The 18,694-nt window shown below is 26.6% G+C and overlaps 2 protein-coding genes across 3 annotated transcripts in view; both read right to left on the minus strand.

Annotated features, from left to right (window-relative positions):
- Positions 1-2,153, minus strand: part of LOC111033076 — a 152,266-nt gene extending 150,113 nt beyond the window's left edge. Inside the window, exon 1 of the mRNA XM_022313666.1 lies at positions 1,686-2,153. The gene's annotated coding sequence lies outside the window, so the exon portion shown is untranslated. The remainder of the gene's footprint in view (positions 1-1,685) is intronic.
- A 12,876-nt stretch (positions 2,154-15,029) lies between these two features.
- Positions 15,030-18,694, minus strand: part of LOC111033072 (myrosinase 1-like) — a 44,198-nt gene continuing 40,533 nt past the window's right edge. For both annotated transcript variants that reach the window (XM_022313658.1, XM_022313659.1), the window contains exons 8-14: positions 18,459-18,648; positions 18,137-18,234; positions 17,925-18,066; positions 16,703-16,845; positions 16,486-16,620; positions 16,203-16,306; positions 15,030-16,085 (exon numbers count right to left, since the gene is read on the minus strand). In XM_022313658.1, the coding sequence (XP_022169350.1) occupies positions 15,965-16,085; positions 16,203-16,306; positions 16,486-16,620; positions 16,703-16,845; positions 17,925-18,066; positions 18,137-18,234; positions 18,459-18,648 (933 nt within the window). In that variant the 3' untranslated portion in view covers positions 15,030-15,964. The remainder of the gene's footprint in view (positions 16,086-16,202; positions 16,307-16,485; positions 16,621-16,702; positions 16,846-17,924; positions 18,067-18,136; positions 18,235-18,458; positions 18,649-18,694) is intronic.

Here is an 18,694-nt window from a genome sequence, read left to right on the forward strand (position 1 = left end):
TACGGAGGTTTCAGATGTTTGATTTAATATAAATAATAAATTGATAATCTAGAATATTAAAGTTTAAATAATACATTTTTATAAAATCATATATTATACCTAATATTATATTTTATAATAAATAATAATTACCTGCTTAATATTTACACCATCCGTAACTTGTGTCGCTCACTGATAATAAAAAACATAGGTAGGTATGTATTTAAAGATAAAAATACCACACTATACTTATTTAGATTATAGATAGGTACTTCTATATTTATATGTAGTAAAAACAATTGATTTTATTATATTTATTTATAATTTTTCTTAAAATTTATATTTACCTACAAATAGTATATGAAAATGTTTACTAACACGTACATATTAATTTCTTTTGGTAACTGTATAAATGTTATTATTTTGAATAAATTTATCATCTGAATAATGTTAAATACAAGTCACTGAACTTACTTAAACAACTACCTAGGAATATATAGTATTTTATTATTTGTTTCATATGTTAAAAAAATATAAAGTGTTAGGTTTGTATTATACGGTTTTATCGTATGTATCAAATTTTACAACATTCAAAAGGAACTGATACTGTTTTTTCAGTAAAATGTCCTATCGTTACATTTTTGGCCTACGGGACTACCTGACCGCTATTCATTTTCGTTTTCTCATATTATACAGACTCCTACAAGGATGGGTCTAAAGACAAACACGATGTCATTAGACATGCTTATACACGAAGGGATATTTTCCCCTATAACGAACACCCAATTTGTTATACATTTTTCTGTAAAAGGTAACAATAATGCTCATTGCTCGTGCACTATTGTTCTTGATGTGGACAATAATAAAATACCATTGTAATATATTATATTATGTATACGCGTGTGCGTGTATATATTATGTGAGCGTAGGTATCCAAATGAAAATAAACGATTACCCTACATTATAATTGCTGTAATTATCACAATTGTAATATTCCTGTATACCTATATGTATATTTTTTAAGCTAATTGCTATTTCAGAGAAATTCAACCTTTAAAAAAAGCACACAATTTAACTTGACCACGAATTAAAAATGTATTGAGGCAGACAGGTACCTATAATTAAATATAAAACTTCAGAGTTTTATTGGTTATTTGTATTCATTTATATATCGTTTTAATTTAAATTAATACTCGTTTATAAACACAATATAATCAGAGTCTCAAAATTCGTTTGAAACATTTTAGTTCTAATTCTAAGTACCTACAATTAAATGTTCTCACTTTACGTAACCTCTGATTTTTCTCATATATATCTAACATTAATTTGATTATTTATGCATAGTATGTATTACTTTTTAACAGCAAGCATTTTATTGATTGTAAGCCCGTCTTTCAAAATCAACATAAATCAATTTTACCTATATATTTTTTTTATTTAATACAAATTCATATTGCATTGCGTATAGTCATCGTAAATACATTTATATGATAATATTAAGTAAAGTGTTTAAAAATCATATTCATAGGTAAATATGTATAGGTAGATATTCCTGGTTCGTTTAACTATTGAAATAGCTGTGTTGTCAATAAGCCTTATTATAAATGTAGTATATGAACACACATTTCGATACTTAAAGTACTTAACTAAGTATGTATTATTTTCAATATAGAGGCATATATTATACACTTATTTGAAATATTTACCTTATTTAATCGGTTAATCGGCAGCAAAATAACTGTTCACTCTCGGTGTTACAAAATCGTTGCTGTCCCTCTAAAAAATGTAATGATCTCCACCGACGGTAATGTTATCAAAACAAATGAATTAATATTCACGAAACGTCTAGGGCACACCCCCACATATAGTCGGTCGGGTTGGACGAACTACACACGTTTAAACTGATGTTGTTTCGGGCATACGGTAAAAATGAAATTTTTGTCCGCGGGATCCACTATGACAACTGTTACGCGTAATAATAAATTAGGTGTGCGTCAACAACGCACGTCAACCCGGAGTCGTGTGAGATCGCAGCATGCGAAATGGGATTCGGACGGGTCGTGTGGACCGACAAGTCACGGGACTCGGAAATATTGTTGCTCGCCCGACAATAGATCTCACGCGGCACGCGAACGGTACGTAGTCGACGGGCGCACGGATCGAGCCGGACTGCCAACGACCGACCGGCGAGTGTAACTATACGCAGTCGGATCACGCGGTCCCGCACAGCGCCGGCGCCGAAACTTGGACACCGCACGCTATATTATACAGTGTGGTCCGGGTGTCGGTGCCGACGGGACATCTATAAGAACACGGACTTATTGTGATGTAGAGGTATGCCGCGAAATGCTCACAAAATATTGTTGTTGTATAATAATAATAGGTAGGCACCCATAATATTACAATAGTCTAAATCCAATGAACTGCAGTTTAAATCGTGTTCGTATATAGTAGGTACGTATATTATTATTAGTATCGTAAAATAATATGTTCGTCATGCATAATGCAAATATTATAATATTATCTATTGCTATTTGGTATTCATTACACATTCGCACATAGTACTAAATTATAAAATTAAATTACAAATCAACTCGTAAATCATAATACATTATACATAGGTAGTGATACGGAATAACGATCATATTATAAACACTGTAATCTTGTACTGGGGCGTACGTACGAGGAGGGATGTGGGTGGGTAAAAATTAGTTCGAGTTAAACTTACCGGGTTACCTACATACTGTGGTAATGCAAAAATAAATCATTGTACCGATAAGAAAAACGATTCTGAGAGGAGACGGTGTGTCGGGCACTATTTCTAAGGATGTTTTATTATAATGATTTCATACTAGGGGGCTCTGGCCCTTGCACACTTTGCTCACAAAATCCCTGAGGGCTTCAATCCCCAGAAACTAAGAACAAACCCCTTTGCATCTTGAAATTGAATATCTGTCGTTTAAAAAATAAAATATTATGTGGAAGACAAAATACATATATATTGTTATTTTCTAACTATTTAGAATTTTAAACATTTAATTAGTAGTAATTACTTTTTATTTTGGTTGCGAAGTGAAATATTTAATGCACTAAACTGTTTTATATAATAAGCAGAGAGATAACTATAAGTAATTTATTTTCTATTTTTACATTTGTTGTGCCACGGTAAGTGGAATGGTTTAAATAGGTCGAAAGAATAAAAGTGAGAAGTTAGTCTAAAAATTTTGAAAATTAAATTGTCCATTTGTTTTTAACGTTTTTGAATAAAGCGCTGTAAGGGAAACTTGGTACTTCATTTTCAATTATTTATTAATAGTTCAAGAAGAATTAAAAATATATTACCTAAGTCTAAAAAAAGCTGATATAAATGACTGTAGAAAATGTACACAATATTCATTTTTTAATAACAAAACAACACTAAATCAATCTTGTCTAAATGTTATTTTTGTTTTTTTTAAATGTATTGTAAAGTTTTTTCTTTTGTTCCAATTTGGATTCAATCATTTTTTACTCCTCCAAAAGGTGATGATGATCACAAAAATTAAACCCATATCGTTGTAATACCAATAGGAACGAATGTCTTAAATAAGGCATCACTCGTAACCAAAAAACAACAATAAATATTTATATATTTATAAAAGTTACATATTATGAATTTTTTTTTTTTGAGGTGGGGGGGGGTAAAATTTTAGTAGTTGAGTATCTATATTTTATAATTTACTATTTATTCTAGAAACGCAGTAAGCAGAATCTATTCCCACTGGGTGTCTACTGGACCTACCAGTATGTCCGTCTTCCATTTGGACACAGAGAATCTCCTAAAAAATGGCCTGTGATATATATGCTATATTATAATATATTAATAAAACACCATTCGAAATATTAGTCATATAAATTACGTTATGTTGATAACATATGAACATTTATATGAGGGTAATTTTATGGTGCAGTATAATTGAATTCGGGTTTAAAAAATAATTAAACTAAAATGTAGTGATTTATGATTATTTTAAAAAAATAGGTACATCAGTGTTGGACATTGATTAAAAAATTAACACATTTTTCAGTTTATGTAGAGGATTGTGGAATTAATATTTAACCTAAAAGTGCTATTTTAAAAATAAGACACGAAGAAATATTTGAATTTAAAAATAATAATAATAATAATATTTAACTCTGCGTCATCATACTAGAATTTTATGAATGAGGAATTATTCGTAGTGAGCTATTCATAAAAATATTTAATACCCACTTAATGTTTATAGATCAAAATATAACACAACATCCTTTTTAAATTGTTTTATACTTGGAGTAGAATATTCATACTAATATAATATGGTCCATTGGTTATTACGTACTTATTTATAATTTGTAATTATAATATGTAAATCTTATCAAATAAACAAAATAAAAATCATTTGAAATTAAACGATGACGTAATTGACGTAAAATAATGAATGGAAAATTATTAGTTATAAGTATCATATTCTTATCATACATAATATTGGATTTATAACAATTATAATACTTCAAACCGTAATATTATGTTCATTAATAACTACAAGAACATATTATGAGTCATGCTTCGTGCATTACTTCGAACACACCTCGTATGTTTACCTAATTTTATAAAATCGTTTAAAAAGAAATACTTTTTTAATTAGTGATTTTTTTTATCTAGAATCATGAATTAAAAATAACTAAACGTGGTAATATATTATTTAAGACGTAATAGAACATACAATTCAAATGAAGTACGGTTTTTTTTAAATAAAGGAGAATTTGTATAATAAGGTTATGAGTTATGTTATAAAGATAAGTGAAATTACAATTAGCTTATTAATTAGAAAATAATATTGAAGTAGAATGTGAAATTATTTGTTTCATATATATTATTGAAATTAAATCAATGGTCAGACGATCATTCTGTATTGTCACCTCCCTTCAATAACATCCTACCAAATGGCTATTGTCAATTGACAATTTTTATGAGCTATTGACAATTTAAACACCAATCTATGCTTAAAAATTACAATACATGATACTATTCATACTACGATTTTAATTGATCTTCGCACTTATTAAATGCGTTTAAAATAATGACGAAGAATACGTCATACATATTTCAATATTAAAAAAAATATATATATATACTTAATACAATTTATAATAATAAATAAATAAATGTCACCATATTATTTTCCATATGTCAGTAAATACGTACCTATTTAATAATGTAAAATGCGTTGAGTAGGTACACAAATAAATGTATACAAAATATTTAAATAAATAAATGTATTATAGATATATATAAAATAGATACCTACTACAATAGTTTTTTTTACATATAGGTACTGAGTGAATCTTAAGAGTTATTACTTATTAGGTACTTAATCACTTAATCACTTAATCTAGCAAATGGTCAGAAAATTAAAAATTCAGTTTTAACCTAGCTTTGTTTTAAACTTCTGAACCATTTTTCGAATTCGATGGTTCATTTTTGTTTTTAAATTTTTAACAATTATTATTATTATTATTTAATATAAGTATTTATACCATTAGCCGAGGTAAACGAAGTGAGACGAGTCCCTAACGTAAAGTGTCTGTATTTGATCAACGATATATTTTTTTACCTTACTAAATAAATCAACAATAATAATATGTAATTAGTAATAACCATAAACAAAGCAAAGACAAAAAACTGTGGTAATATTTGTGTAGTGCCCTAAAATATTGTTTTATTCAATTAATAAACTGAACAATCAAGTACCTAAATGTGTTTTAAACATTGACTTTTCATAGTTTTAATTTTGTGAAGAAACTATATATGTATAAATAAATATAAATTTGTATGTTTTTACTATACACATACACAATTAGACTATATTTATGAAAAAAATCTAATTGATTATTACAAATTGAGTTTAAAAAAAAAAAAATGTTTTAGAGGTTTCTGCATTTAAACTATGAGTTATTACATCTTATAAATTATTTCTCGCATGACAGACAGATCACTGAAAGTCGTGTTAAAACATAAAGTATATAAATAAACTTGTTGAAAGTACAAATTATTGACCACCTATTTTTTATTTTTATTTTTTGTTATAAAATTATTATTATTAAAACTTATTTCATCGTTGTTAAACATTAAATAACTTAAAATTGTTCACAACTGTACAATTTATATTGTATTAAATAATAAAAACATGATATTTAAGTTTTCCGTTCATAAATAATTCTTTAATATTAATTTTTTTTCCATAAAGTAAGTTAGCCATGAATAATTAAATTATACTACTAAAAACTTGAGGGTATAATTATTAACAATATAATTTGGCAAATTGTTTAGATTTTTTTACAAACATTTAATAAAAAAACTATTCTATTTAGTGTATACGTTTTAGATTAAATTTAGTATTAGATTTGCTTTAACAAATACTGCATATTTACTAAAAAAAACAGTCTAACAGTAGTAAATAATACCTAAACGTACAAAATTTTTTTCTATTTTAAATACTGTACTATGTAGGAAATGTTGTTGTTTTAGATTTGAATGTATTATTTAAGGTTAATCATCTCATTTGGATAAAAGGAATAAAAATTAAAAATAAATTTATTGAATCAGAATAATTTGTTATGTTTGTGTTGCTTAAGTTTAAGTATTTAATTGAAATTGTAATTTTATATAACTCGGACATATTTTATTGTTAAACATTCTAAACGCCTAATAACAAATTGAACTATTTTAACAAAAAAAATATTTTAATCAACGTTGTTCATTAAACGTACCTACGTAATTTTAAAAAGTGTAAATTTTTAAAAAATTTTTTTTTAGATTACCCATTAGCCATCAGGTAATTGATAATGTAAAATAATCAAATGTCAGTATAATACTATAATATCGTGGGATGAACATGTAAAATACTTTTTTTTCGTGCGACTACGATCGATTGATATTGATATTATTCTGTTGTTTAGTGGTTTGCGTGGAATCCAAATTGAGAACTGTAGGAATTGAATTGAATTTTCAGATATGAGTGGAAAATTTAATTTGAGTAGTCACTATAGAATTTAAAAAATAAATACAACGGTAATAGGCTTAAATATCAAAACGAAGTACGGAATTCGCTAATTTATTAGGCTTGGGGGCTGGAATAATAGTAGACAATTCCAAAATTATTGGAAAGTAAGAAAGTTTTAGTACGTGTTGCATTAAATATTTGCTCAAAGTGAGAACTTAATTTTTTTTGAATTAGCAATATTGACAAATTTGCCTGTGTCAAACTGAAAAATAGGAGATGTATTTTTGTATAGGGTATTTATGAATGCCATATTAGTGTGCATCGTACTGAATGTTGGGAATTAAAAAAAATCTTCAGTAGCACTTACCTTACAAGATGAGATTATGTCACAATGAGTGGTTGGAATATACCAGACAGATTATTTTTAATTAGTTCTACTTTATAAAAGTTGGATATAACTCAATTTCCATCGGATTTTTTAATTATAAGATTTGGCATTTTGTATTTGTTATGTTTTATTTTGTCGCATTTTACAAACTATCATTTCGAGGAAAAAAATTTGTTAAAAAACTTTCGAAAATCCTGACTTTGTATTTAGCTAACATTTTTTTTTTTACAAGATTTGGATAATTTACTAGATTTTTATTTATTCGATGTGAGATGAGTACGATGGTAAAGAATTCTGACTGCCTTTTTTTTCTTATGATTTCACATATTTATTCTAGAATAGTAGAAGGTATAGATGTGGGGAGATTTGAGATTGAAGAATACCATGTAGCAGCTTGGAGTACAATTTTAGTAAAATTGTTTACAGCTAGATCTAAATCATCATAATATTTTGATTTTAATTTGGTGGTTTACTAGATCGTGGAATTTGTACTTACAAGTGGTATAATTAAATTAATTAGACGATTTACCTGTAGGGAGGCAAGCATTGTGTATACATTTAACATGACTAAATATTTGTGTGTGGTGTTATAAAAGTAATTAATTCAACACATAGTTTAATATATAATTAAATGATGTAAACTCTAAACTTATACAGGAAGTTATGTATGATTATAATTATAATTAATGTATTATAAGTTCCAAAAAAGGATATCATAAACATTATTTTTAAGAGCATATGTATCAAAAGTTACAAAACTCTGAAGACATTGTACGATCTGGCAATTTTTTATTGACATAACATCAGTACTTTAATTTAATAATAATAAATGATAAATAATTAAAAAATTGTCGGAACTGCCTGCCTACCTATGTAAGCTCAAAGTGGAGTGTTGATACTTATTTCTAAGTTAAAAAAAAAAATATTTGTACCTACATTTTAAGTGCTAATTTCATTAATTTAAGAACAATATAATATATATAGTTTAATATAATATTTATAATATATATACACTTCGTAGGTACGTTTACATGAAATACTAATAATTATTACAATTTATCTGCTCAATTTAGCTATCCATAATTTTCATCAAGCATTTTATAATATAGGTGTGCACCAAACCGAGTTACAAGAACATGTCTATTTTATAGCGGCTAGATATTGTGAACATTAAAATCGTGAAATATTCAGTGAGAAAGTTTTAAGACTACATTGCATTATATAATAACCAATAGGTAGTATGAGTGTATAGGATATTTATAGTCAAAAATGTAACAAACATGAAATAATTAATGTAAAAGATGATTTTGTAGGCTTATATTTTAGCTATTTATAAAAACGTGTCTACTATTAAATTTACTACTATGGATCTTTTCTTAACAAAATTAGGTGTTAAATATCTATTTTTCATTTATTATCTGTACATTATTAAATTATATACCCATCTAATATAAAATGCAACGTTATAGAAATTATTTATGAATGCTATCGGTTAGAATCATTGTTCTGTTATTTTATCACATTGTTTATGATAAATTAATGGTGTGAAAAAAAGGTTGTAGTATCTTTATGCGCACCACTTGCATTTTTTGTCAATGTATAAATAAAACAATACAACTATTGTAGGTTGTGCTGTGTCAATCAGTTTTTAATATGAAAATATGTACCTATTAGTCAAATTATAGCTGGCTTTTATGTACTTATGCATTGAAAGTATTGTTAATTTGTTTTTATATTTCGAACTAGGTACTTGGTTAGTAATTTAGTATTTTCAGACTAGAAATGTACAGCTAATTGTATATATTTTGTAGTCAGCCTATAATTTTATTCCGACGCATTTTTGAGTATTTTTTATTTTTTATTTTTTATTTTTATATCAATACCTAAATTTGATGAACAACTACGACAATTATAAGTATTAATAAATGTTTTAATTAAATAATAGGCAATTATATTGATACAGTTTACACGTACTGCGCCGTGTCTCATTATCGGGTTAAATGTAAAGATTTTACATTTCAGACGAATATGAGTCAAATTATATAATAATATGATATTTTTTTATAAGAATCCCTAACAAAATATGTGTATACAAATGAACAAACTATTTCAATGCTCTGCCTCGATGTTGATCTTATATGTCATTTGCATAGACTTATCTTTCAGTTCGTGTCGGTAACGCATTTACAAATCACCTTGACACTATGGTACATAACGCCAATAAGGGTAGGTACGTAACAGTCAAAGAATGAAAATAAGGAAAAGCAACGCATTTCTCGTATATTATTCAAGGTGTGAAGAACATAGAAAGTGTGAGTAGGTACGTGTGCTGCAGGAGGCGAAGTAAAAATAAGAAAAATAAATAAATAAAAAAAGGCGCACGTATTCAATTTTCGCGGAAGCTTTTGATGTTTGTCGCCATAAAATGAGGACCGGATGTATGTGGGTAAGGCGTATAGGGAAAACACATAAGCAAATTCGTTCATGGCAATTTGCAAACCGGGTGTATGTGCTTTCCGTTCCTTTTTTTCCTGATCATTTCTAGCGTTTTCCCGTGTCGAGTAAATAATAGCAAATGTAGATCTGATGGGGAAATTGTTTTTCTTCAAACAACATCTTCTCTTCCTGTATTACCATTTCTCTTTAATTTTTTTTATTTTATTTATCATCTTACATCGAACATTGATAAGGTTTAAATTGTTCTTATCACTGGTTTAATATTTAATATACTCTTGGACCTTTATTTTTAACAACTATGAAAGGAATTACTAAAATGTGTATATACTAAATAAACAAAAATCTATAATTCATTTTAATTTTGAATTGGACATTATTTGGCTAAAACGATTATTTAATCATACAACTCACGACATATTATATTATTTAATATAAATTAAATTGATCGTGAAGCTATTATTTGGGTAACTATGTTCATTGTTTTTTTCTTTGTTTTATCGTAAAACTAGTATTATACTGAGTACTGATTGATTAAAATATATTTATTGCATTATAATATTATGTTATGTTTGTCATACAATTAGCAAGTTTATTGTAGGTTTATATTATTTTATTTCGTTAGGATTGTTAAATTTATATTTTATCTATTTGGAGACACAGGTTTAAGTTTATTTTATCGCTCATAAAAAATAAATAAATAAGATAAAATATATTTGAAAAAATAAATTAGACTTTAATCTAAAACTGTATTTTATTAGTTATAAAGTCAGTAAATAAAACATTAAATTTGACCAAAATTATCGATTCTTATTTTTTGATTTTTAACACGCTACACAAACAAAATTAATATATAGTCAGAGTTATGTACTAAATATCATTAAATTGAAAATTAATTAGAAGTTAATTATAATTTAAAAATATGTTCTCGGCGAGAGTTAAAAAAAATCAGTATACTACTAATTATTTTATAACTAATATTTTTCATGCCATAATAAGTACCTAAATGTAAAATTGCATTTTCATTTAAAATCCGAAAAAAAAATATTATACTTTCTAAAAAATATTGTATTATATTATGTTTACAGCATACTGCAACGTATAACAAATTACAATACAATCAAAATAGAGTTTTCATTATTTTCATCTGTCATCGACCATATAATTTGTTTTTTGATTGAATTTACTAATCTATATTTAAAAACGTCTATACATTTTAAATAAATATTACAACATTAATATATCGTAGTATTTTTCAAATAGGTACCCAATAATTACTATTATGATATTGTTTTTATAATTCATACATTAATCTTCAGTTTTCATTATATTTCAAACACGAATTGGTCTGTATGTGCTTATAAATACATACTAAAATATTTGACATTCGACGTTTAATATAAACAATAAAATAAATACACTAAGTTTTTTTTAACTCTATTTATATCTTATCTATTATTATTTTCTTTACAAATAAAGCTACTGATAAAAATGTATACTTTTATTATTTTTGAAGATAAATATTTAAATAAATATCCATATATATATAATATATATATCTTATATTTGGCAAACCAAAATATTTTTAGATTTAGTCTTAAGGAAACAAAAGGTTATTTAACTAAAAATTATTATTTGAATGGCTTATGAAATTCAGGGGTGAATTTATTAAAATATTTTTGATTATTTTAAATTTAATAAATGTATAATCATCAATCACTTATGTTTAATTTCAATAATTGTAACATAGATAAACTGCAGTCGGTTGTTATTGTACATGTATATTTTTTTTTAATTAATTGGGTATTATATATAAAATAGCCCGAACTTTTAAATAAAAAGTTAAAACAAAAACTGTTAGGTCACTGACAGAGTGTATGTACTGTATTATTATTTTAATTTAAAAGCAATGATAAATCATTGTATTCAAAAATAATTATATCGAACGGAGTTAGGCTGATAGAAATACATCCTATCTTTTGCCATTTTAAAATTATGATTTAAAAATTAAGTCTGAATTCTTGAAATGAAATTTTTATTTTATTTGTTTCAAAGACGTCATATCACGTTTGAAAATATAATAACTTATAAGTCATTACAAAAATATTTACCATCGGAACTATTTTTTTTTCTTAGGTACTTTACTGAATTCAACACAAATAATTTGTAATCTAAAATATTTATATTACTATGAACTCGTAATCCTCTATTTATGTATTAATCATTTGAAGTATTTTAACTTACCAAATATTATATACTAGTACAGCTATTGTTTGTTTGTTGGTTTCCGGCTGCATAAGATATCTATTTTTGTTTTAATATCCCGATAAAAAAATCACTCGGTAATTTAAAACTCATTAGTCATTGCGACATTTCATCTAAATTATATTACTTTTGTTTTTAAGTCAGTACAATTTTGTCAAATCGACAAATTAGACATTGGGTGTGTCAAGAATATAATGGTGTCATGCAATGCTACTATACAAAGGATGTGCTTAAAAGGGCGCACCAAGGCGTGATAAATTTATAATATTGGCATCAAGGTGACATCTGAGTGGAGATTTTATATCTTTTCACGTCACGTTATTTTAAATTTAATTATATTTTCTAAACGACGATGCTGATCAAGGAGGAAAAAACCACTAAAAAACCAATTACTCTTTATAAATTATTATGCGTCCGTTTTTTTTTATCATGTCAGAAAAAAATAGTTATATTCTGTTTGTTAATACCTGTATGTTTGGAAGAAATCCACCTACTTTTACATAATACCTTTATCATATGTATGTAAATTCTACTTTAATAATATACTATATTTAGATATTTAAATCACAAATGTTTTTTTTTTCTTTGATATCATTAGGAATACTCAATTTTGCAGTCAACATAATTTGAAAAATGCTTAAACGTAACCCTTAATTAATTGCATTTTCATTCCAGTTAATTATAATAATTAATGACCGTGGGCAATATGTACGATGGTCGATGAAAAAGACATCAACAACAATCGCAACGTTTACTGTATTGTTATGATATTGAGTAGGAACGTTTACAATTACAGATTACACTGACGATTATTGTCCCATTCATTATTGGATTTTTATTAAAATTATTATTATTATTATTATTATTATTATTATTATTGAACTGAAAAACCCATTTGAGTTGTGCTCAACCCTTCGTTATGCAACGAATGCAATGACCGAATGATTCACCCGGATAACACAGCATCAGCAGTAGCTCGGGGAATCCCTATATGGTTTTTATTTATCCACAACCCTCCGATGCAACAAGAGCAATAAGACCGATTATTGTTTGAACAATGACGGCTGCCCTTGGGTTTTGGGGAGCGGCATAATATTCAGGGTCCTGGGTTGTCGACGGGAACGCAGGGGTTAGAATGACGTAAATGCTGTTGTCAAATAAACCATTAATCAATTAACCCCGCGAGGGATGATGCCGGAGGTCAGGATATGGATAATAGTAATACTTGTGCTTTCGGAGAACACGTGACTTCCATCTTTAATGATTTATTTTTTTTTCCGCCTTGGGCGAAAGACAGGACACGTTTGGTTAGAGGGACACATTAAACAGTCGAGTGTATTGTTACCATTTTGGAGTAATAACAGTCACACGAGAATATTATTATTTGTATAACGAACGAATGGCACGTTTGATATCATCGTAAACCCATTTATGTATAGTTCTGTTGCACGACTATATACGAATGAATATACTTATACCTACATCTTTACACCGGCGGTAATGTAACATTAGCATCTACTCCGAATTATTAGGTATGTTCTGAATATTAATAATTCATAACAGCTATACTTGCATTATTCAATAACAAAGGACGAGAGCGGTGTATGGATTGTAAAAACAAAATTATTTATTATGTGACCGTATTTTACTATCATATACTTATACCGTAATATGAATATAACCATTAAAAAACAAACAGCTTGGATAGACATTATATTATTGAAAAAAGTTGCAGTTTTAATTACGATTACTACAATAATATTATCATTGTATTGGTTGTTGTGGACATTTAGATACAGCAATTAAATTTAATAAGAATAAGAAGATAAGTTTTATGCATAAATAATATTATGCAACGTACTAAAACTATATATACCGTAGAATTATATTCTGTACATCTATCAGCAAAATATATTAGACATTCTAAATCGTACAATGTAGGTACATAGGTGAACAAATAATAAAAGTTTCCAATTTGAAAGTGAAAATATATTGAATATGTACTGGATATTTCATGTTCAATAATTATTTAATGATATGATAGATCACTAACAATAATTAACAATTTTGAGGTCTACTTGATTGGAATTATTTCAAAACGCTAACATTTTTTGTAAAGTTTAGAAGTTTTTATTACGTGGGTCCTAACAAACTTATACAATATTAAACTACAATAATTTAATGTATTTATTACGATAAAAGTCTGTGTGCTATGTGTGAAAATAAAAAAAAATTCATAGGAATAAATTGTGTTAGGCTCTTTATAATTTTTAAGGAATTAAAATAACATTTGGTATATTGTATACAGTATCATAATTCATAACTGTTTATCTATTATTGTATGCTCGCACAAAAGTATTTTCATGTACATTACGACATTATGAACTTTGAACATGCAGTGTATTGTTTCTATTGTAATACCGTTTAAGGCATCAGAGATTAAAAATTGAATTCGATTTGATTTGTGTATTCAAATATAATTGGCAACTTAATCAATTACCTACCTTATTATAGGTACTTATAGTAGTACGTGCAACATCTCTACTACCTATTGAAATTAATATTAACTATAATTTATTATGCAATCTACCTATTATATAATATTATTGTATTGTACTAATGTGCTAGGTGCTACATTATAAAGCTCTACTATAAGTGCTATTTCTGATAATATGCTATTTGTTTCATCACTAGCTAACGACACCATACAAACATAACTAAGATATTATAAACCTATGATAGAAGACTGTTTCTGAGAAAGTGGAGAAAGTGACTTGAAAGTTTTATTTTCTGAAATGCATATATAATATTTTCAAATCTTGTAATAACAATGTATTATTTATTATATTAATAAATATTTTGATAATATTCTATGTTGACAATATAATTCTGCTCATTAAAATATTCAACAAAAGACGAAGTCAAAATAAATGTGTATATATTTATAAATAAACTTGTTTTGTATAATAAGATGTCATTAAAAACTAAATACGAATACAACTTTTGTAGTAGGTAATCTGTTTTTTTTAAGTGAATTAAATTGTTGTAAGTTACAATTGGAAATAGCAACATATAAAATATACATAAATATAATCTAGTTTAGTAGTCTCTCTAAAATATGAACGTATTGAATAATAGTGTAGTCAAATATTATTAGCAGTTTTGGGATAATAAAAAAACTAAAACGTTTAAGTTCATATTTCATTTCATTAAAAATACATTAACAAAGGCATTTTACTTATACTATTATTTATATTTAAAGGACATTTATAATTTTAGTTGAAATAAAAAAAAGGAAAAACAAAATAAACTTTAATAATATAGTCTATACGTACTACATTTGAAACAAAACAATGGACAAATATAAAAATGCCTCAATAAAAGAGCTATAAATGGAGTTCAAAAAATATTTCTTTGGATTTTGCAGGATTAAGAGATAGAATTTAAAAATTAAATTTTTATCATTTTTAAATCAGAACAAATACAGTCTAAATTTAATTTCTAGTCCACTGTGAGACGCCGAGAGTCGACACAATCTAAGAGCGATCGTGATCGTCAATGATTAATCTCGGATGTGTCAAATATAAACTAATAATTTTTCTTGCTCGACAATTTTCTTTAATAATATTACACAAATTATTCCCTATAGTTTATGTGTAATGAGTAAAAGAATAAAACATATTTCAGAATAAGAAAACTGTTCAATCAAAGATAATAATAAATATATTTTTAATTAATTTTTTTTCTTTATCAGATTGAAATTACAGTATCCCTTTTTAATTTTGTAGTTAAGAATTATTGCAAAAAATATGAAAAATGTAAGTATTTAATTTTAATATTATTTTGATATTTCATTCTAATTTTTTATTTGTAATTTCTTTGTTCTGAACAACTGTTGAAAGAAAGGGAAACTATTTTTCTTTGAACGTGGTCTTGATTCATCATTAAAGTCCACCGCATAAATTCCAAACTTCTTCCTATAACATAACATTATATTGTATATTTAAATGTTTTACATAGTAAGTCTGTATATCTATTTAAAGCATAACTTAAAATTTGTACAACAATATTATTCATTTAAATTAAATAGTTACCAATAACCAAATGTGAACTCGAGAGTATCTAAAAACGACCAAACAGAGTATCCAAAAACATTTATGTTTTCATCCAGTGCTTCAAGTAGTTTATTTAAAATACCCTAAAATAAAAAAATTATAAAAATCTGTTACACTATCAATTTATGAATGATAATTTGGACATTGATCTATTTGATGTTCATAATATACGTAAATCAAAACAATTTTGAATACTAATAATTCTGTCTATCAGATATTGTAAGAATATAAATTATATTAAATTCATAATTATACAACTTACAGTATGGTAAGCTACTTTTTTTTCACTTTCGTCAATGCCGTCCTCTTCTGGAAATCCATTTTCTCCGATGAATATTTTTGGATTATTCATTTTTTCATTGATCCATTTTAAGCAATTTAAAAATCCTTCATAAACCTTGAATCATATTAATTATTAATTCAAAATTTCAATGATTAATAAATAATACAAATGAAAAAAAAACATTTAGTAATTTTACTTCAGTTTCTGTGGTGTTATTAAGTTCCATGAAATATCCTCGATCTCTTCTTTTAAGATTAGGTTCATTGGCCAATTCTTCACTGGTCATTGGTCGCACTTTTACACTTTTATAATAGTTGAATACAATAAAATCGAATGACCCTATAATAACAGTTTGCAGGACATATTTTTAGTGTAAGATTTAAAAGTGTTTAATAAGATTTGAATATTTGGCAAAACTAAAACTTTTTTTTTCTTAACCGTCTTGGGTTGGTAGGTACTCTAATAATAGTCGCTAGGTTCGCGCTGAATGTTTATTATAAAATCAGCTTAGTTTGAAAACGTTCAAGGCAAGGCTGGTTCTTAGCCAAACTATCAGTATACTGATCCGTGTTTCAATAAAATACATACAAGAGAAAATTAAAAGGAATATGAGCACCTGGCTGACTTTAATAATTGTGTGTTATGAATCAAAGAATTTTAAGTGCTTTAATAACTATTATGTCATTACTAAAACTATGATTTGTCGGTAACTTAAATCCAGGATCTTTAATGTAGGTAACACGTTCTAGTTCAAAGCCATTGAGACATAATGGGACAAAATAAGACACAATGGGAGTATGTAACTGGGATAAGTAAATAACGTTAAACTTAGATTAGTTTAGAGAGAGTACTAAATGAGAAACCCGCATTCGGAAAAATATTTATTTCTTTATGTAGAACAGATTTATGAACAGAATTAGCAGGTATACAATAATATAACATATTTATAAGTAGACCACTATAAAATAGAGTATATGAAAAGAGAGGAAATTAGAAGGTTTAGGTGATCACCTTGGAGTAAGACAGAGATAGATTGGAAAAATTCAGAGAAGGGACCTAAGATAAAAAAAAATGTGTTCCTCTCAGTACCATAAGATTTGAGCCAGTTTAAGGGCAGGCCGTCAACATTCAAGTGCTTCAGTTCGTTTATTAGTAAATCGTGATTGACTGCACCAAAGGTTTTCTAAAATCGATACAGTGATTAAATCATCTACTTGTAGCCTATTGCAAAATTATCGGCTATGTATATTGTTAAAACAGCTCCACTATTTTAGATATGGTTGATTTATCAGGACGGAATATATTTTACTCATCGATTAGTACGTGATTCAAAGATCTTAGAATATTTTTATAAGTTGTATTTTGTAAGTGTTTTTATGTTTAATAAAAAATAATTTTTATGCATCATACATTCATACCTTTAATTAACTCTTGTTCTTTCTCTGTAAATTGTACAACACGTTCGACCCGTATTTTTTCTCGTTTATTAGTCCTTTCAACAGATTCTAAAAATTCTTCCGGGTATTTTCCGGTTGCTAACACATGTGCTATCAAACCAAACTAAAAAAAATTAATTTGTCTAATGTAAGAATGTTAAAATGTCTGATGAATAATTTTAACGAATAATTACTGTTGATATTCTTGCGCATTCGGCAGCTTTTTGATGTTCCGGATTATTTGGATCTTTCGGATAAAACCAAACTCCATCTATGGCCATGCTTAATTGTCCTAATACAAATTATGTAGAGATTATTAACATAATATTGTTTTATTTATTGAAATAGAAATTATGCGAATGGAATCACACATTATGCGTGAGTACTTTTTATTAATTTTTAATTATTTGATAAAACTATACAAGATTTATAGTTATTAGTAATAATTAGGTACTTATTAACTAGATTGGATATAAGCAAAAAAATATATTATAGTGTATTATCTACATTGTTTACCTTGTTGTTTTTCCTTGAACTCTTCGTTGTACAATTTATAAACCATTGCAAGTCTAGTAAAACAGTTATGCAATACTTGATAATCTGAATATCCACTAAAAAATGGTTCTTGGTACCCAGGAGCGAAATGCTCAGAACCATATCCTTCAGCCGATAAATGTATATCTGCAGATGTTGTCCAATATTTTACCTTACGGGGTGATAATTAATCATATGTATATAATATAATAAAACAC

This window comes from Myzus persicae, unplaced genomic scaffold (genome assembly GCF_001856785.1).
Source record: "Myzus persicae strain clone G006 unplaced genomic scaffold, MPER_G0061.0, whole genome shotgun sequence".
Taxonomy (NCBI): Eukaryota; Metazoa; Arthropoda; class Insecta; order Hemiptera; family Aphididae; genus Myzus; species Myzus persicae.